At 42.6% G+C, this 20,934-nt stretch overlaps 1 protein-coding gene across 1 annotated transcript in view; it reads left to right on the top strand.

Moving 5' to 3' along the window:
- The window catches only part of LOC126251474 (heat shock 70 kDa protein 4), a 69,360-nt gene that overhangs the window by 33,291 nt on the left and 15,135 nt on the right, over positions 1-20,934 (top strand). The window contains exons 8-11 of the mRNA XM_049951914.1: positions 4,572-4,699; positions 4,981-5,240; positions 10,770-10,910; positions 11,050-11,289. Of these exons, the coding sequence (XP_049807871.1) occupies positions 4,572-4,699; positions 4,981-5,240; positions 10,770-10,910; positions 11,050-11,289 (769 nt within the window). The remainder of the gene's footprint in view (positions 1-4,571; positions 4,700-4,980; positions 5,241-10,769; positions 10,911-11,049; positions 11,290-20,934) is intronic.

Here is a 20,934-nt window from a genome sequence, read left to right as displayed (position 1 = left end):
ATGTTGAATGAAGCTCTAGGATCCATTTCTGTTCTGAATACAAGAAGCAGTGATCCACATTACATGAATAGCTTTCCTTCAGAATTTCTGAAGAAACCAAAGAAAGTTGTTCATCTTAGTCTCTCCTCTGTAACATGTGATGGAATATAGCCAGTGTTCTGCGAATTTGAAAATTTTCTAAATAAGTGCAAATAAATGTCCAATTTAGTGGTTTTGACAGTGCCGTTCATATCGTGGCTTGCAAGATCAAGTGCAGAAAAGCTTATCTTTGTGTAGTGTGTGAAATGTTCCCAACGTTAAGTGACAACAAATGAACACTCATCAGCAAGTAACTTGTAAGTACTTAATTTCAGAGTTCGAAAATAGTGATCATAAAATGTAGGCTACATTATATGTGTTAACATTATATGTAATCTCTTTCTGTGTAGTCTTTTCTCACTATTTTTGAACACCTTGCAACGCATGCACACGTTTAATTTTTGCGATTTGGGCTCTTACTGGCTTTCTGTTTAGGGAAGTTGGCAGGTATGTTTCTGGCTGGTGAGGAAGAAAGGGGGGGGGGGGTTAACATTTTTTTTCTGAAAAAGGTTTTGGCTGAAAGCTTAATGTGTACAGTCTTTTCATTGCACCTCTCTGCAACTAAATGTGTCTTCTTTACGGTAAGTAGCAGTCTTGCCGTATAATACACAAAATATATAGCGCACACATAGCGTTATTCATAATAATACGAGGACATGCTGAAAACTTGATAAAAGTAATACATAATGTCCATAAACATCTGGAAAAAAAATGGAGTGCATAAAAAAAACACAGCTGCTGATGACGAGCATATAAATCAGTACAGTCTTGGGGGAAAACAAAAAAAAAGCAGCCTTGTTGTATTTACAAGGATAGTAACAAAAATACTAAAAAATCTTAACTGGTTTACATTTGAAGAAATTGCTTTAAAAGTGTATTTTGCAGTCTTCTACCGAGATATGTCATATTGTTATATTGACATCAGTGCAAAATTACTTACCTCCTAAAACTTTTTGATGTATTTTTCTTTGGTGGGGTTCTTGAAGTAGTGAAATATGTCTACAAATGTTTTGAAGTTTTCAAAATCTTTGTAGACTTATTTTCCATATTAGTTGGAGTTCCAAAAGTCCTACACTTTAAAAGTGATACTAAATTTCCTTAGACATTAGTTTTTATCTCCATGTGACAGTTTGGTGTAACTTCAGTTAAAGTTGTTTGGTGAGGAAAGAAAGTTAAAAAGAAGTGTTACACAGTGGTTTCCTGGCCCTATTTATCCTTGCTTCATCCTATGCACTACAGTAATGAAGCAATTCTGTACCCCTAATAGACACAGTTTTAAACAATTTTAAGTGAAACTATGTAATATTAATGATGCAATCAAACTTTAAGTAACTTATTTTGACACACTACATAAATTAAATTATGTTGCTGAAACTGAAGAAATATGAGCCAAGTGTGTGAATAGCAGCCTAGAAATCATTGACTTACACTTACGAAGACATAATGTGCTCAGAAAGCTTAAGGAATTTTAGATTTAAAATCGGATAATATTATGCTTATTGGCATTTCCCTCAAAGGCTATGAATTGTGAAGGGTGCATGAAGTACCTACTGTTCTTATTTTTCATATAACATGTGCCTATCAGTGTTTTAATTTTATACTTACTTTCTAACTTCTCCCCTTATCCCTGGCATGTAGACTGCCCAGTCTTCGCTTTTTTTTTAACAAGGGAAACTTCTCATTGTTGCTTGCTGTAATACTGATTTATTGCGGATGATTTTGAAAGAGGATTAACAGTCTCTTATTAGTTTTGCCATGAAGTGCAGGTGGTTGCAAGCAGTTTCAGTCTACCAGCAAGATTGAAGCCTATTAACTAAAATGGCGAAATGGTGCAGTAGTCGCATTAGTGATCAGTTCCCGTTTCATATACCTTTCCTACTAGTTTCCAGATAAGTCATTGTCACAAAACTTCATGAGGTACAGTTTTGTGTATCAAATCTTATACCGTGCATAGCTTCGTGTGTGTGTGTGTGTGTGTGTGTGTGTGTGTGTGTGTGTGTGTGTGTGTGTGTGTGTGTGTAAGGGGGGGGGGGCTTAAAATTCACAGTATTTGTTTCTGTATGTAAGAATCTATTGAATTTCGACCTCATTAAGCAAGGAAGATACTGTTCAGAACACTTCAGCCACAAACAGTAATAGTGTTACAAATAAATTGTGTACCACCTGCACTTCAAGTGATTTTTCCATACTTTAGTAGTTTAATGTGTGCTAATTGGAGTGTATATTTGCCTCAGAATTTGCTAGTTGAAAGCTGACACACAATATATCAGTTAGTGCTTTTCCAACCAACACTTTTATCAAACTCGTAAATTTATAGATCAGATATAAAGCTCTGTACTCAGATGTTCCATTTCTTGATTACCTAGGAATTTCTCAAATACTTTATTTCTTAGCTCGGAACATCTTTACTACAGCATAAAGAACTGCTTTAATTTTCAGTAGTGTACCTGAAGACACGGAAAATGTATTGCCAGTAAAACGTAGGCGCCTGCGTAGTATCTGGAATCGTTTCAAGGTCACCATGTTTGATTATTTTTCTCAGCGTGTGGCTAGTACCCAGAAGTAAGTATGCGAAGAAATGCTTGACAGTGTTAGATTTGAGCTCTCGGTTTTGCATATCAGTTAAAATATTTATGCAGAGCACATTATTGTATTATGATTTTTATTCTTTGTGTAATTAACTGTGGTTATATAACCATTTATAATTAAAATGGAAACAGTCCTCTTTAGTGTTGTGCTAAAGACAGTAGGTCTTGCAAATGATTTGCTGCACTTAATGCACCTTTTAGTGTGACACAATAAAGTGAATCTACTGGAAGTGCTTTATAATGAATAGTTATAGTGTCTTCCCTAAGCAGTTACAATATTGACAATGATGGGTGATAAAAAAATCTTTACTTAGGGGACCAGATTGCCAGTCACCTTTAAGATGAAATTGTGAGAGCGGATGGGTAAATAAGTGTGTGTGTGTGTGTGTGTGTGTGTGTGTGTGTGTGTGTGTGTGTGTGTATGTGTGTGTGTGAGGGGAGGGTGTTTCCAGTAAGTCGCTCTAAAGTAATAGTCATCACAAACTTCCATCACTCTGGCCACCATTAACCATTTCATTTTGAAGGTAACTGATGGTCCATCCTTGCGACTGTCCTTTTCTCTATACTGAGCACTATTGTTTTAGTACATTAATTTTTTTAAATTTTGTTCAGCACAGCACACATTGGCATTCCAAACTTACTGTACCCAATACATAGAATTTTCTGTGTATAAAATGTAGCACTCTTCTTAAATATAGTTGTGTGATTACTGTTGTTCATATATTTGTAGCAGGCCATATTTTCTTGTTCTCAACTTGAGCCAAAGAAAAAAATTAGATTTGAGTATGACATTTGGTCACAATGCCCCAGTCATGTCATTTTTACCTTCTCTAAGCTCCAAACTCTGTTTTGTGTTGGAGCATCTCCAGTAAATTATTTGAAATGACTTTGATGATGAGTCAACCTACTGGTTTGGTAATAGGAAATTTGATTGTTGTGATATTGTAAAAGGGGGAGGCAGGTTGCCTGTAAATACACATCAATTGCTGCAAAAATATAGTTTTTCACTGCATATATATTGTAAACGTTGCTTTACAGGTGTGTGATTATTTGGTCCAAAATTCTAGATAAATGTGTACTATTATTGAGTATTAAGATAAGAAATCAACAATGTAAAATCCAGGATGGAATGTAACAATACCAGAGAAGGAAAGTTGCTACTCACCATACAGCGGACATGCATCCCCGCCCCAGCCTCCTCCTTACCCCCACCTAGTCGCCACTCCGATCATGCACTGGTGCTGCTACCCGCAGTGTGGTTTCAGCTCTCTGAAACTGCAGACGTGTGTGCAAGTTGTGTTTGCGTGAGTGTGTATGTGTGTCTACTGCTAACAAAGGCCCTAATGGCCAAAAGCTATAATTGTGTGAATCTTTTTGTTGTGCCTATCGCGACTCAGCGTCTCCGCTGTGTGGTGAGTAGCAACTTTCCTTCTCTGGTATTGTAAGATTAGAAATCGGAGAATTTAAAATGTAAAAATGTAAAACCCTGCCAGTGAAGAAAATTGTATTGCTGTTTTTTACTGCAACAATAAAACTAATTGAGCACAATAACTATTGGGTAAGTAAAGACTCTGTGTTAACATGCAGCAAGAGGGAAAAAAAAAAACAATTCTTGTAGATATATTGGCTTTTGGAGAATGCATGGGCACACTTGACTAGATTGTTTTGTTTCTTGTTAATATAACAATTTTATTGATGATATCACTTGTTGCAAGATTAACTTTTATCCAGAATGTTGGTGAACTGCCAATGGTCCTTGCTTCAAACAAATCCTGTGGGGGGGGGGGTCATCCTCTCTCCTCCGCCCACCCCCCTTTTGTGTTCCTCATATTCAATATGCAGCCTAATGCATTAATGCTTTTAGTTGTATGCATTTCAAAAGTAGTTTATTTATTTTTGTTGCAGAGAAATGGAAGTGTACACACAAAACCACCCAGTACCATTCTCAAAAATGTTGACGTTTTTCCGCAAGGAGCCATTCTCAATAAAAGCTTATTACGTTGGGAACATACCTTACCCGGATCCTTACATTGGTAACCATTAAGACATTTCATTTAATAGCCAGTTTATATTAAAAATGTGAAATAAAATATTTGTGGGTGTTGGAGAATTGAAATTGGCCATGAAGTGCTTACTTCACATGTATGCATAATTAATTGTTTCATTCACATTAAATAAATAATAAAGTGAAGCTTTTTTTTTCCCACTAAACTGCTTTATAGTTTGTGCAAGATATGGTTTCATCGGACGTTATAGAAATATTTCTTAGTAACTATTACTGAATTTTAATTACTTGTTTGCTTTTTAATTTCAGGACAATTTATTGTAAAAGATGTAAAACCTACTCCGGAAGGAGAGAGCCAAAAAGTTAAAGTTAAAGTTCGCGTTAATCTGCACGGGATATTATTGATCAGCAGTGCATCACTTACAGAGAAGAAAGAAGCTACAGAACAAGATTCGCAAGAAGACACATCAATGGAAAATGATTCACAGAGTGCTGCATCTCAAGCAGGCAGTCAGAATGATGCACAGGCTGAACAGGCAGCAAATCAACAAAACCATATAGGTGGAGAGGTGAGGAGACGTAAACGCAGACTTGACGTGAATCAACTTTTAGCATGGTTTTATATGGTACGTGGGTGCTTAGTAGTGTGACAAGTCCTCGACTAGAAGTGGCGGGGGAGAAAGCAGGATGAAGAACTGCAGGCAAATACTAGGAATAAAAATGGTGGTTAATAACTTTTCAAATAGATTTCCAAGATGCAAAAGCAATTTCCTGGAAGCTTCTCATAAAAGTTAAGTCTCCCACATGTATTTGATGGAGACAGAGGTGGTAAAGTGAATGTTCCTGCAGAATTTTGTGAACTACTGGCAGGGATCGAAGGTTTTTCTTCTGTTTTTGAAGTGAGACAGCAAATTACATGAGAGCCAAGAGTCCAATAACATTGAGAGAACAAAACCTTCTAGTAACACTCTTCCCCTACCCTGCTTCAGTTTTTCCCTTCCTTTAAGCCATCCTGCCAGTAGGTGTTATATTCAGTAGTTATTGTGATTTGACTACTGAATATTTCTTCTTGTGCTGTTCTGCTCCTGTCACTTAGACATTATGTAAATTGCCAATTGTCTTGATGTTTCGTCTGCGTGTTATTAATGTCTTCCTCATTCTTCTGCTGTAAGGAATGAAATAATAATACAGTTACCTTTTATAAGTCCATTCATTTGTTAGTGGTGGGTATCTCATCTGTAAGAAGATAACTAGTCTTCAGTTTCATTACCTTTGAAATTTTTTGCTGTTGGTGTTCGATGCATCTGGCTTTGCATAGTTTCCAGAACATTGAAGAATCAATTTCCTTGTGTTTCCTTGTGCTGTATGAAATATAGTGATAGCTTTTGACACCTGCTTCTCTCTCTCTCTCTCTCTCTCTCTCTCTCTCTCTCTCTCTGTCTCTTCTGTAACTTACCAAACGAAATCGCTGGCTTGTTGATAGACACACAAAATTCAAGCTTTCGCAACCAACGGTTGCTTCATCAGGAAAGAGGGAAGGAGAGGGAAAGACGAAAAGATGTGGGTTTTAAGGGAGAGGGTAAGGAGTCATTCCAATCCCGGGAGCGGAGAGACTTACCTTAGGGGGGAAAAAGGACAGGTACACACACACACACACACACACACACACACACACACACACACACAGGCACAAGCAGACATTTGGCCTTTACAAATGTCTGCTTGTGTCTGTGTATGTGCGGATGGATATACGTGTGTGTGTGTGTGTGTGTGTGTGTGTGTGTGTGTGTGTGTGTGTGTATACCTGTCCTTTTTTCCCCCTAAGGTAAGTCTCTCCGCTCCCGGGATTGGAATGACTCCTTACCCTCTCCCTTAAAACCCACATCTTTCCCTCTCCTTCCCTCTTCCCTGATGAAGCAACCGTTGGTTGCGAAAGCTTGAATTTTGTGTGTTTGTTTGTGTGTCTATCAACATGCCAGCACTTTCGTTAGGTAAGTTAAATCATCTTGACACACAAACATACACACAAAATTCAAGCTTTCGCAACCAACAGTTGCTTCGTCAGGAAAGAGGGAACGCGCGCACACACACACACACACACACACACACACACACACACACACACACACACACACACAAGCAGACATTTGTAAAGGCAAAGAGTTTGGGCAGAGATGTCAGTCGAGGCGGAAGTACAGAGGAAAATATGTTGTTGAATGACAAGTGAGGTATGAGCGGCAGCAAATTGAAATTAGCAGAGATTGAGGCCTGGCGGATAATGAGAAGGGAGGATATACTGAAGGGCATGTTCCCATCTCCGGAGTTCTGACAGGTTGGTGTATCCAGATAACTCAGACGGTGTAACACTGTGCCAAGATGTGCTGGCCGTGCACCAAGGCATGTTTAGCCACAGGGTGATCCTCATTACCAACAAACACTGTCTGCCTGTGTCCATTCATGCGAATGGACAGTTTGTTGCTGGTCATTACCACATAGAAAGCTTCACAGTGTAGGCAGGTCAGATGGTAAATCAGGTGGGTGCTTTCACACGTGGCTCTGCCTTTGATAGTGTACACCTTCCGGGTTACAGGACTGGGGTAGGTGGTGGTTGGAGGATGCATGGGACAGGTTTTACACCAGGGGCGGTTACAAGGGTAGGAGCCAGAGGGTAGGGAAGGTGGTTTGGGGATTTCATAGGGATGAACTAAGAAGTTACGAAGGTTAGGTGGACGGCGGAAAGACACTCTTGGTGAAGTGGGGAGGATTTCATGAAGGATGGATCTCATTTCAGGGCAGGATTTGAGGAAGTTGTATCCCTGCTGGAGAGCCACATTCAGAGTCTGATCCAGTCCCGGAAAGTATCCTGTCACAAGTGGGGCACTTTTGGGGTTCTTCTGTGGGAGTTTCTGGGTTTGAGGAGATGACGAAGTGGCTCTGGTTATTTGCTTCTGTCCCAGGTCGGGAGGGTAGTTGTGGGATGCGAAAGCTGTTGTCAGGTTGTTGGTGTAATGCTTCAGGGATTCCGGACTGGAGCAGATTCGTTTGCCACGAAGACCTAGGCTGTAGGGAAGGGACCGTTTGATATGGAATGGGTGGCAGCTGTCATAATGTAGATACTGTTGCTTGTTGTTGGGTTTGATGTGGAGGGACGTGTGAAGCTGGCCATTGGACAGGTGGAGGTCAACGTCAAGGAAAGTGGCATGCGATTTGGAGTAGGACCAGGTGAATCTGATGGAACCAAAGGAGTTGAGGTTGGAGAGGAAATTCTGGAGTTCTTCTTCACTGTGAGTCCAGATCATGAAGATGTCATCAATAAATCTGTACCAAACTTTGGGTTGGCAGGCCTGGGTAACCAAGAAGGCTTCCTCTAAGCGACCCATGAATAGGTTGGCGTACGAAGGGGCCATCCTGGTACCCATGGCTGTTCCCTTTAATTGTTGGTATGTCTGCCCTTCGAAAGTGAAGAAGTTGTGGGTCAGGATGAAGCTGGCTAAGGTAATGAGGAAAGAGGTTTTAGGGAGGGTGGCAAGTGATCGGTGTGAAAGGAAGTGCTCCATCGCAGCGAGGCCCTGGACGTGCGGAATATTTGTGTATAAGAAAGTGGCATCAATGGTTACAAGTATGGTTTCTGGGGGTAACAGACTGGGTAAGGATTCCAGGCGTTCGAGAAGTGGTTGGTGTCTCTGAAGGATGGGAGACCGCATGTTATGGGTTGAATGGTTGATCTACGTAGGCAGATACACGTTCTGTGGGGGCTTGGTAACTAGCTACAATGGGGCGGCCGGGATGATTGGGTTTGTGAATTTTAGGAAGTAGGTAGAAGGTAGGGGTGCGGGGTGTCGGTGGGGTCAGGAGGTTGATGGAGTCAGGTGAAAGATTTTGTAGGGGGCCTAAGGTTCTGAGGATTCCTTGAAGCTCCGGCTGGACATCGGGAATGGGATTACCTTGGCAAACTTTGTATGTAGTGTTGTCTGAAAGCTGACGCAGTCCCTCAGCCACATACTCCCGACGATCAAGTAGCACGGTCGTGGAACCCTTGTCCGCTGGAAGAATGACGGTGGATCGGTCAGCCTTCAGATCACGGATAGACTGGGCTTCATCAGTGGTGATGTTGGGAGTAGGATTAAGGTTTTTCAAGAAGGATTGAGAGAAAGGCTGGAAGTGAGAAATTCCTTGAAGGTTTGGAGAGGATGATTTTGAGGAAGAGGAGGTGGGTCCCGCTGTGACGGAGGACGGAACTGTTCCAGGCAGGGTTCAATTTGGATAGTGTCTTGGGGAGTTGGATCATTAGGAGTGTGATTAGGATTATTTTTCTTCGTGGCAAAATGATATTTCCAGCGGAGAGTACGGGTGTAGGACAGTAAATCTTTGACAAGGGCTGTTTGGTTGAATCTGGGAGTAGGGCTGAAGGTGTGGCCTTTGGATAGGACAGAGGTTTCGGATTGGGAGAGAGGTTTGGAGGAAAGGTTAACTATAACTACTGAATTAGGGTATTGTGGTTCCAGATTGTGTTGATTATAATTTTGAGGTTTTGGTGGGAGTAGAGCTGGAAGTGGGAGATAGAGTAGATGAGAGATACTGGGTCTGTGTGCAATGAGAGGAGGTTGAGGCTTGCTGGAAAGGTTGTGGAGGGTGAGTGAGTTGCCTTTCTGGAGGTGGGAAACCAGGAGATTGGATAGTTTTTTGAGGTGGAGGGTGGCATGCTGTTCTTCTTTCTGCACACTTCATTCTGCACAAGAAATAAACTGTTTTGTCTAGTCATTAATAAAGTTGATGTGAATGTTGTTTAAAAAGTTTGGTGCTGTGCTTCCTCTAAAAGCAAAACTGTGAGATTTCCTTAAATACTGTGTGAATGAATGCCAGCACCTAACAAGTATGGAATTGCTGTTAAACCTGAGTTTCTGAATATGCTATGTTGTGATGCTTGTTAGAACAATACTTAAACAGAATATTCCATCCTGAAATACATTTTTATTATAAAACATGGCCAGTAACCTCACAATTTCTTCCAAGCTACAACCCACTTGGATTAGTGATGGAGATACATAATATGTCAGTATGAAGCCTAAAAAAAATTGGCATTGTGTTACTGTCTCGCAGTTCATTATTGCCTCAAGAAACCTTTCCAATTAGTCTTATGCCCAGACCTGGAAAAAAAAAAAAAAACAAAAAAAAAAACCTATGCCAGCTTTGGTAGAATGCCGTCCTCGGTGACCTCCACCTTTTTGCTGTGCTCTGTATATTTCCCTGTGTTAGCATGTTCTACCAATGCAACAGAAGAAATTCTTATCTTATACAGTAAGCTCCCCATTGGCTACTTTGAACATCAAATACTGGCTGTTGCCAAAGGAACTTTCATACATTACGTTTTGCTACCAGCCAACTTTGGACCTGTCCTAATGCAACTCTCGCCCCCCCCCCCCCCCTCTCTCTCTCTCTCTCTCTCTCTCTCTCTCTCTCTCTCTCTCTCTCTGTGTGTGTGTGTGTGTGTGTGTGTGTGTGTGTGTGTGTGTGTGTGTAACTATTGTGGGAAAGAATGCATCTTTTGTAATTTTGAAATTACGATATCGTGCTGAGGTTTCTGTATGTATTTTCAACTAATCACAGAAACTACTGCAATGATTTAGTTATGGTTTTTGCTGATGAGTTGTGATGAATTAAAAATCACTACTACTGTAACGACAATACTGTTGCTATATTCTGCTGAATGGAAGAACTCCTTAGGGGAAATGAAACAAACTAATTTGTCAGATGGTTGCTGTATTTACCTTTCACCGAAAATGTCGATAGTAGAGGAAGGGAAGGGAATGAGTTGAACAGTTTAGTTTTCTCAGCAGTCTAACCTAATTGTGCATACCCAATTGTGAATTTTGTAAACAATGAGTGCTAAAGGGTACAACTTACACTGTAGGTTGACAGTTCAGCAAGTTCACTTCACCCTTTATTAAATTTATTTAAAGTTAAGTACTCCTCCTCTACCCTTCAGTTTCATTAGCTTAATTTGGACACAAAGTAAAATAATTTGCTCATATAACAAATAATACGTAACTAACATTCTTTGATTCTTTTACTTACCTGGATTTTAACTCATCCTGTAGGATGATGCAGAAGGACAAGGAAATACTGAGAAGAAAGAGGCATCAAAAAAGAAAAAGATAGTGAAAACAGTCGATCTTCCTATAGAGTCTTATACTCATGGCATATCACAACTAGATCTGAATAACTACATTGAACAAGAGGTAAATATTGAAGCTTATTCTATCATATTTGCAGCTAATGATTCATTGTAAATGTTTAAAGATTAAGGGACTTCTTTTCAATATGAGAACTTGGCTAGTGCTGTACATTACACTGTACTGTGTAAATTTTTTTTTCCAGTGCAAAATGATTGCAAGTGACAGGCAAGAGAAGGAACGTATTGATGCTCGCAATGCTTTGGAGGAATATGTATATGATCTTAGAGGCAAACTTAACAGTGATGAAGAACTTGCAACTTTCGTTAATGATGCTGATAGAACATCGCTTTCACAGCAGTTGGATGAAACTGAAAATTGGCTGTATGAAGAGGGAGAGGACTGTAATAGACAAGTTTATGTTGATAGACTGTCATCATTGAAGGTAGGTGTGGAAACCAAATTAGAATATGAAATAAAGTTTAAGTTTTACTTCTCTGCTACTACTAAGACTGCTCTCATGGGGCTCATTGTACTTGTTGCCGATGGTGCTTGGATTCTTTGTGTTTTGTACACTCAATTTCTTACCTTCTGGCCTTCTACGCTTTTCAATGATTGATTATATGGTCCCCTTTTTTGGATGTCACTCGATAATTTGTTTCTGAATTTTACATAAGTGCAGATTATGCAGGGAAGGTCGCCCAGTGTGGCATATAGAGTTCACCTGTGTGCCTTTCTCTCTTTGCACCCTTCTTTCTTGCAACAGTACTATGTCCAAAACCCAGGATAGTAGCCATTCAGTTGGGTGGTGGTGTCGGTGGTGCCTGAGCTGGAAACTCCCCACATAAGCCAAGGAGTATTTGCCTGTCACAGCTTGGACAAAGGGGACTCCAGGCAACAGTTTACTGGCCACTGCTGTGGCTGCTTGGAACTCATGGGGAAAGCCCTCATTTGAAGTGGATGGTACCATAGCAGAAATTCATACATGAAGTGAATTAAACTTCCTTCTGACTTACTACAATACGGGGAGATATGACTGTAAAACCTTCCCTTCCCTGGTTATGCTGTGGGAGGAATAGAGCTCTCAGAGAAAAGGTAAGAAATAATCCCCCCAATACTTGGTTTGTTCTATGACAGACACGAACTTATTTTGATTACAAAACCTTTTTTCTTTGTTGAACATGTCAAGAACAGATTTGGGGAAGTGGCAGTGATTTAAAAAAATGAAAAGTGACTCCATTATGTTTAAAACGGCTTCCCCCACCCAGTCATGGACGCTGCTCGCATGCGACAAGATAGGTGAAGTTCCTGTCACAAGAACCCCCATAAAAGTCTGAATATGGTACAGGGTCTGTTTTTCCAGCAAGATTTCCTTCTACAGCCTGATGAAGAGTTGCTAGGTATGCATTTTGTCCATCATGTCCAGTGGAGACCAAATGACAAAAGAGTGGATACTCTAGCCTTAATCCTCATCCTCACCTTTGAAGGTGGCTCATTCCTGAGGTGGTCAAAGTTGTGGTATATCGCTGTGCTGTCATGCTGTATGTTCATCATCTCGTGTGATGCTGTAAATGCATGTGATTTTGACACACAACGTAGTGTTGCAATGCCAGCCCAGTCTGTAGGGATTGTGGCAGTCAGTTACACACAAATGCAGCTTATGCCCCTTCCCATACTGTGTCAGCTGTGGGGAGCAATACTCCCCCTGTTCACTAGACTGCACCATTTTCAGTTGTGAAAAGAAAATCCGGTAATACAAGACCCTTGACCACGTCACACATAAAGAGACCAAGAAGGAAATAAGATTGCCTGCATCCAACATGTATGACAATGAGGTATACTACTGCTACAACAATACTGTTCACTTTAGTGATTGTACCATTGTTCTCCTTATCTTCTAAATCTGGCCTTTGGGACCACCTAACTATACCAGCTCCCCTTTGGGAGCATTGACTAGACTCCGTATCGACCAGGGATGCCTGTCACCAACCCCCAGCTGGAGAAGCCAGGCCCTCCTTGGGCACCCCTTACTAGGAAGGGATCGCTCAGGATGCTCCTTTCTTAGGACTCTGCTGACTTGCAACTGAATGCCAACTGGTGGATGAATGAGCCACAGGTTACACATTGTAAGACTTCATGTTCCTCCTCTGTTCCAGAATGTGGAGCAGACAAGACCTTGTGGAAACCTAAATCATCGAAGGACTAGCAATAGTCATCCAAACAGAGGAAGATTCTGATCGCCCCATGCCACCACACACTGCTTGTTCCACTTCTGTATCTGAGGTAGCATTCCTGGTGACCCCAGATGCCCCCACCCCTGATGCACCTTGATTCAAAATAGGTGTGTGTTGATGGTGTATCTTCACAAGCAGTGGCAGCAGGTGGAACTGAGGCATGATTTGCAGCCTTGATCTGCGTATACCCCCATAGCATACTGGTACCATGATCCTCCAGTGAAACAGTAGCAGTTTCATCCGCCACTATCTTACATGTGCCTCTGTTTTTTGTATCGCACTGACTTCAATCTCGAAGGGTGCAAACCTAACACAGGAAGAACATAGATACAGGTACCATCGGTTTAACAGTTCTAAATTGTCTTAGCTGTGTTGGGAAAGTACCAGAGCTCTAATTGCTAATAGAAAGCACTGATGCTCAAATTGTTATAGGCACTGAAAGCTGGCTAAAGTGGGAGAAAAGTGCAGCTGTGCGGAGAAACTAATGGTGTTTTGAAAGGACAGGCTAAACACAGTTGGCGGTAGTGTGTTTGTTGCTCTTAGAAGTGGTTTATCTTGTTGCAAAATTTTATTAGATAGTTCCTGTGAGATAGTATGGGCAGAGGTCATTCTTGGCAACTGAAATAAAAAATTATTGAATTGTTTTACTGACCTCCCAATTCAGATGATACAATTACTGAAAGGTTCAAAGAAAACCTGAGTTCAGTTTCAAACACGTGTCTGACTTGTACAATTATAGTTGGTGGTGACTTTAATTTACACTTGATATGTTGGCAATAATACATGTTCAAATCTGGAGGTATGCATAAAACGTCATCTGAAATTGTGCTAAGTGCATTCTCTGCAAATTGTCTTCCAGTTAATTCACGAGCCCACGCGAATAGTAAACTGTTGTGAAAACACACTTTACCTCTTAGCAACATATAATCCTAAGCTAATAATAAGCATCAAACTGGATACAGGGATCAGTGAACTCAGGGTTGTCATAGTGGGATTAAATATTGTAACCCCCAAATCATCTAAAAATAAATGAAAAATATAGCTATCCAAAAAAGCAGATAAAATCACTTGACACCTTCCTGAGAGACAATCTCCACTTCTTTCAAATTAGCAATATAAGTGTAGATTAGATGTTGCTTAAATTCAAAGAAATAGTATCGGCTGCAGTTGAGAGATATATACCAAATCAATTAACGAATGACAGAACGGATCCTTCTTGGTATACAAAAACAGTGAGAACAGTATTGCAGAAACTACAGAGAGAGAGAGAGGGGGGGGGGGGACACCATTCTAAATTTAAATGGATGCAAAATCTAAAAGATTGGCGATGTTTTACAGAAGCTTGGAATTTTACGCAGATGTAAATCCAAGATGCTTATAATAGTTTACACAATGAAATTTTTTTTTAAACCTGGCAGAAGATAGAGAGAGATTACGGTCATATGTAACGTATGCTAGCGACAAGACAGTCAGTGCCTTCTCTGCATGATAGCAATGGAAATACTATCGACAACAGTGTTCCAAAAGCAGAGTTACTAAACATAGCCATCAAAAATTCCTTCAGCGAAGAAGATGAAGTAAATATTCCAGAATTCAAATCGAGAACAGCTACCAACAGTACTAATGTAGAATTAGATATCCTCAGAGTAATGAAGCAACTTAAATCCCTTAACAAAAGCAAGTCTTCAAGGCCACACTGTATACCAATTACGTTCCTTTCAGAATATGCTGATACAATAGATGCCTACGCAACAATCATACACAACTGTTCACTCGACTAAAGGTCTGAATCCAAATACTGGAAATATGCAGCAGGATGTTGGAACATTATGAATTACCTTGAAGAGAATGGTCTGTTGACAGTCGACACAGATTTAGAAAACATTGTTCATGTAAAACACAACTAGCTCTTTATTCACACAAAGTGTTTAGTGTTATTGACAAGGGATTTCAAATTTATTCCTTATTTCTAGATTTCCAGAAGACTTTCGAAACTGTGCCATACGAGGGACTGTGCTTGTGGAATATCATCTCAGTTAAGAGACTGGATTCGTGATTTCCTGTCAGAGGGGTCACAGTTCGTAGCACTTGACGGAAAGTCAAAGAGTAAAACAGAAATCATTTCTGGTGTTCCCCAAGGTAGTTTTCTAGCCCTTTGCTGTTCCTTATCTATATAAACAATTTAGGAGACAGTCTGAGCAGCCATCGTAGGTTGTTTGCAAATGATGCTGTCATTTATCAACTAGTAAAGTCATCAGACAATCAAAACAAATTGCAAAACGATTTAGAAAAAATACCTGTATGGTACAAAAATTGGCAATTTATCCTAAATAATGAAAAGTGTGATGTCATCCACATGACTGCTAAAATAAATCCGTTAAACTTGTTATGTGAGAAATCAGTCAAATCTAAAGGCTGTAAATTTCACTAAATATCTAAGAATTACAATTATGAAAAACTTAAATTGGAAGGACCACATAGAAAATTTTGCGGGCAAGGCTAACCAAAGACTGCGTTCTATTGGAAGGATTCTGCACCAATCTAGAATGACGGGGTGTTCATTTCATCCAGCGGGTTTACAGGGGACCCAAAGACAACAGGGTTGCTACCAGTGCCTTCATCTTGGCCTTTGAGGGTGATTCATTGCCTGAAAAGGTGAAGGTGATGGTTTACCACTGTGATGCTAAACCATACGTCACTCCCCCTATGTGGTGATTTTAAGTGCTGGAAATTCGGGCACTTGCCTTCCCTCAGCATTTCCAATGCCACATGTTGAAACTGCGGACGTCCACTCCCTGTGCGCCTCCTCCTACTTGAATCAACTGCGGAGAGCAGCACTCCCTCTGCTCGCCAGACTGCACAGTACTCCAAAAGAGCAGAAAATCGTGGAGTACAAGACACTGGACTGGTTGATTACCAAGAGGCTAAACATAAATTTGAACGATTACACCCTATTCGGTTGATGTCCACAAACACTGCAGCTGCATTACCATCGCCGTCTCAAGTACCAGTGGTACCACACTGTATGCCACGAACAGTGGGCCCTCCAGGCTTCCAGAATGCACCCGCCCCCTTGGTGGTAGGGGGAAAATCTCCTTCCATTGTTCCCAAAGTACCTACTTTGGAAGCAAGGCCTCCCGAAACACAGTGGACATTGGTCCCCTCCCCCAGCTGGAGAAGCAGCAGCCTCCTCCGACTCCTCTCATGCAAAAGGGGTCCCTTGGGACCCCCTCTCATAAGGTCTCCACTAAGGCCGCAGTGGACTCTCGCCAGTGGCTAAAGGAGCCATAAGCTGCTGGGCGAAGAGCTTCACGGTCTTCCTCCATGCCCAAAGCTACTTCAGAGAACTACTCCCAGCAAGCCCCTAAAGAGAAGCAAGAGGGCAAGCAAACAAAGATGTCTGCTAAGAAAAAGGACCCTCCAGTGGCCCCAACACCACCACCACTCCTTACCAGATCTGCATCTACAGATGAGGTGGAGATCTCAGTGTCCCCTGAGGACCTGGATTTCACTGATCACTCATCCACAATAGGAATGGCTACAACTACACAATCAGTGGCAGTAGGTGACCCTGAGGCGTAACCTGCCTCCTTGCATGCTTCATACCTTCCCAGCCTCAAGATAACTTCATCCTCCAGTGGAATTGCTGTGGTTTTTTCCACCACCTGGCTGAGCTACGGCAACTATTAAGCCTTACATTTGCTTTCTGCATTGCTCTCCAGGAAACCTGGTTTCCGGCAATGGGGACCCCTGCCCTTCAGGGCTGTAGAGGATATTCCAAGAACTGTAGAGACTATAATCAAGTGTCAGGTGGGGTTTGTGTATGTGACCTGAACTCGGTATACAGTTAACCTGTGCCCCCTTCAAACCCCTCTTGAAGCCCTGGCTGTCAGGATAAGGACAACACAGGCAGTAACTGTCTGCAACATATATCTTCCTCCAGATGGTGCAGTACCTTTGAATGCATTGCCTGCACTGATTCATTGACCCTCTAAACCTTTCTTACTTTTGGGAGATTTTAACACCCATAAACCCTTGTTGGGTGCTGTGCTTACTGGCCGAGGTAGAGATGTCGGAACTTTACTGTCTCAACTTGATCTCTGCCTCTTAAATTCTGGGCTCCCACACATTTCAGAGTGGCTCATGGCACTTACTCAGCCATTGATTTATCCCTCTGCAGCCCAGGACTTTTCCCATCTGTCCGCCAGAGAGCCCACGATGACTTGTGTGGTAGTGACCACTTTCCCATCTTCCTGTCACTCCTCCAGTGCCATTACCCCAGATGTCTACCAAGATGGGCTTTAAACAAGGCAGACTGGGAAGCTTTCATCTCTGCTGTCATCGCCTAATCTCCTCCACATGGTACCACCGATGTGGTACTTGAGCAGGTCACTAGAACGATAATTTCTGCGGCAGAAAACACGCACCGCTGTTCTTTAGGGTGCCCCTGGTGAAAGTCAGTACCTTGGTGGTCACTGGAAATTGCTGAGGCCATTAAAGAGCATTGGTGAGCTTTACAGTGACATAAGTGGCACCCTTCCGTAGAGCACCTAATACCTTTTAAACGGCTCCGTGCCCACATTTGCCAGCTTATAACAAGACGGAAACAGGAGTGTTGGCAGAGGTACATCACGACCATTGGGTGCCAAACATCACCTCCCCAAGTCTGGACGAAGATCAGACGTGTTTGTGGGTACCAGACCCAAACAGGTGTTGCTGGCATTAACCTCAGTGGCGTGTTATCTGCCGATGCAAATGCAATTGCCGAGCAGTTTGCTGAGCACTATGCTCGAGCTTCCACATCAGAGAATTATCCCCCAGCATTTCGCATACTCAAACAGCTGATGGAAAGGAAAGCCTTCTCATTCTCTGAACGTCACAGTGAACCCTATAATGCTCCATTTTCAGAGTAGGAGCTCTTTAGCGTCCTTCCACATTGCTCTGACACAACTCCTGGGCCGGATCAGATCCACAGTCAGATGATTAAACATCTCTTGTCAGACTACAAGCAACATCTCCTCGTCATCTTCAACCGGATCTGGTGCGATGGCATCTTTCCATCACAATGGCGGGAGAGCACCATCATTACAGTGCTCAAACCCGGTAAAAACCAGCTTGATGGGATAGCTATCAGCCCATTAGCCTCACCAACATTCTTTGTAAGCTGTTAAAATGTATGGTAAGTCGGCAGTTGTGTTGGGTCCTGGAATCACATGGCCTACTGGCTCCATGCCAGGTCGGTTTTCGCCAGGATCGCTCTACCATTGTAATCTAGTTTCCCTCGAGTCTACCGTCTGAACAGCCTTTTCCAGACACAAACACCTGGTTACCATCTCTTTTTATTTATGAAAAACTTAAGACATGAACTGGCAACATCATATCGTTGCCACATTATATGAGTTGGGTCTCTGGGTCCACTCCCGATTTTTGTCCAATATTTCCTATTGCTCTGTACTTTCAGTGTCCAAGTTGGTGCCTCGCATAGTTCTTCCCCCCTTCCCCTCCATACCCAGGAGAATGGGGTCCCGCAGGGTTCTGTATTGAGTGTGTCTATTATTTTTAGGGGTCATTAATGGTCTAGCAGTAGCAGCTGTCGGGCCGTCGGTGTCACCTTCTCTGTACGCAGATGACTTCTACATTTCGTACTGCTCCTCCAGTACTGGTGTTGCCAAGCAGCACCTACAAGGAGCCATCCACAAGGTGCAGTCATGGGCTCTAGCCCATGGCTTCCAGTTTTCAGCCCCGAAGTCATGTCATGCACTCTCAGTGTTGTACCATTCATCCGGAACCAGAACTTTACCTTCATGATGATCCACTCACTGTAGTGGAGACATACCGATTCTTAGGACTAGTTTTCGACCCAAAATTGAATTGGCTTCCTCATCTTCATCAGCTTAAGCGGAAGTGCTTGCAGCACCTCAATGACCTTTGCTGTCTGAGCAACACCAACAGAGGAGCAGATCGCTGTTACTGCTGCAGCTCTACAGAGCCCTTGTTCAATCCTGCCTTGACTGTGGAAGTCTGGTTTATGGTTCGGCGGTGCCCTCAGCCTTGCGTTTACTTGAGCCAGTGCACCACTACGGCATTCAACTGGCAACAGGAGCTTTTAGGATGAGTCCGGTGACCAGCATCCTGGTGGAGGACAGAGTCCCTCCATTGAAGGCTAGGCATGCACAACTGCTTGCCAGTTACGTTGCACACATTCGTAGTTCTCCTGAGCATCTGAATTACCATCTCCTTTTCCCATCCAGTGTGGTTCATCTCCTACATCGGAGGCCCGGGTCAGGGCTTAAGACTGCAGTTTGCTTCAAATCTCTTCTGTCTGAAGTGGAGTCCTTGCCTTTACCACCTATGCTCGAGGTCCAACCACGTGCACCTCCACGGTGTACACCTAGGCCGAAGCTTCACTTGGACCTTCACATGGTCGTAAGGACTCAGTTAACCCCGCAGCTCTTTGCTGTCACTGCCTCTTGATTCTTGATGTGAAGTGGGACCATAAAGTGATTTACACTAATGGCTCAATGGCTGATGCTCACATTGGCTTCGTGTATGTTCATGGGGGACATATGGAACAGCACTCCTTGCCAGATGGCTGCAGTGTTTTCACTGCAGAGCTGACAGCCATGTCTCGTGCTCTTGAGCGCATCCGCTCATGTCCTGGCGAGTCCTTTTTTCTCTGTACTAACTCCTTGAGCAGCCTACAAGCTCTCAACAAGTGCTACCCCTGCCATCCTTTGGTAGCGACCATCCAGGAGTCCGTCTGTACATTGGACCGGTCCAGTCGTTCCGTGGTGTTTGTGTGGGCCCCAGGCCACATCGGAATTCCAGGAAATGAACTTGCCGACAAGCTGGCCACACAGGCTACACAGGAACCACTTCTGGAGATCGGCATCCCTGTAACTGACTTGCAATCATTATTATGCCGTAAGGTTTTATCAGCTTTGGGAGATGGAATGGCATCATCTCAGTATGCACATCAAACTGCATGCCCTTAAGGAGACTACGAATGTGTGGAAGACCTCCATGCAGACCTCCCGCAGGGACTCTGTGGTTCTCTGCTGGCTCTGAATTGGCCATATGTGGCTAACACATGGCTACCTCCTCCGTCGCAAGTACCCACCTCAGTGTCACTGTGGCTCACATATGACTGTCCTCCACGTTTTGCTGGACTGCCCACTTTCAGCTGCTCTTCGGCCGACTTTTATCCTTCCCAGCACCCTACCTTTTGTGTTGGGTGACAATGTCTCAACAGCAGATTTAGTTTTATGTTTTATTCGTGAAGGGGTTTTTAGCATATCATCTAAGTGTGATCATTTAGCCTTCTCTCTGGGGTCACCACCCTCCCTCCATTTTAATTCTGTCACGCTTTCTTTGCATTTGTTTGTCTTGGTGGCCTTCTTTTCCGTACATGTGTTCATCTCGCCTTGTCTTTTTGGGGTGGACATTTTAATGTGTTGCAGATTATCTGGCTCATCCTCTTTTTATTATTGTGATCATCCAGCCCAGACCATCTGCTCTATGGTTTTAATACCTTCTACTACTTTTCCTTGTTGTGTGTTTTCCCCATTTTTTGTTCCTACAGTTCATTTTCTTTTTAGGTGTGGCGTTGGGTTTTTTGTACCTTGAACCTTGCTTGCGTCAAGAGAAAGGGACTCATGACCCTGTAGTTTAGTCCCTTTATACCCCAAACCAACCAACCAGCCTCTCAATGCCCCCTTTCCCTCTCATCCTCAAAGAGACGGTTCAGGGAAATGTTCATGACGTTTGGGTCAAAAGCTGTCCCAAGTGCCATCAGACGTCACTCTTTCACGTCTGACTGAGGAGGAGGACATCATGGAGTTGGATGCCTTGGATGC

The sequence above is a fragment of the Schistocerca nitens genome, chromosome 4 (assembly GCF_023898315.1).
Source record: "Schistocerca nitens isolate TAMUIC-IGC-003100 chromosome 4, iqSchNite1.1, whole genome shotgun sequence".
Lineage (NCBI taxonomy): Eukaryota > Metazoa > Arthropoda > Insecta > Orthoptera > Acrididae > Schistocerca > Schistocerca nitens.
This window is presented reverse-complemented; position numbering and strand designations above follow the sequence as displayed.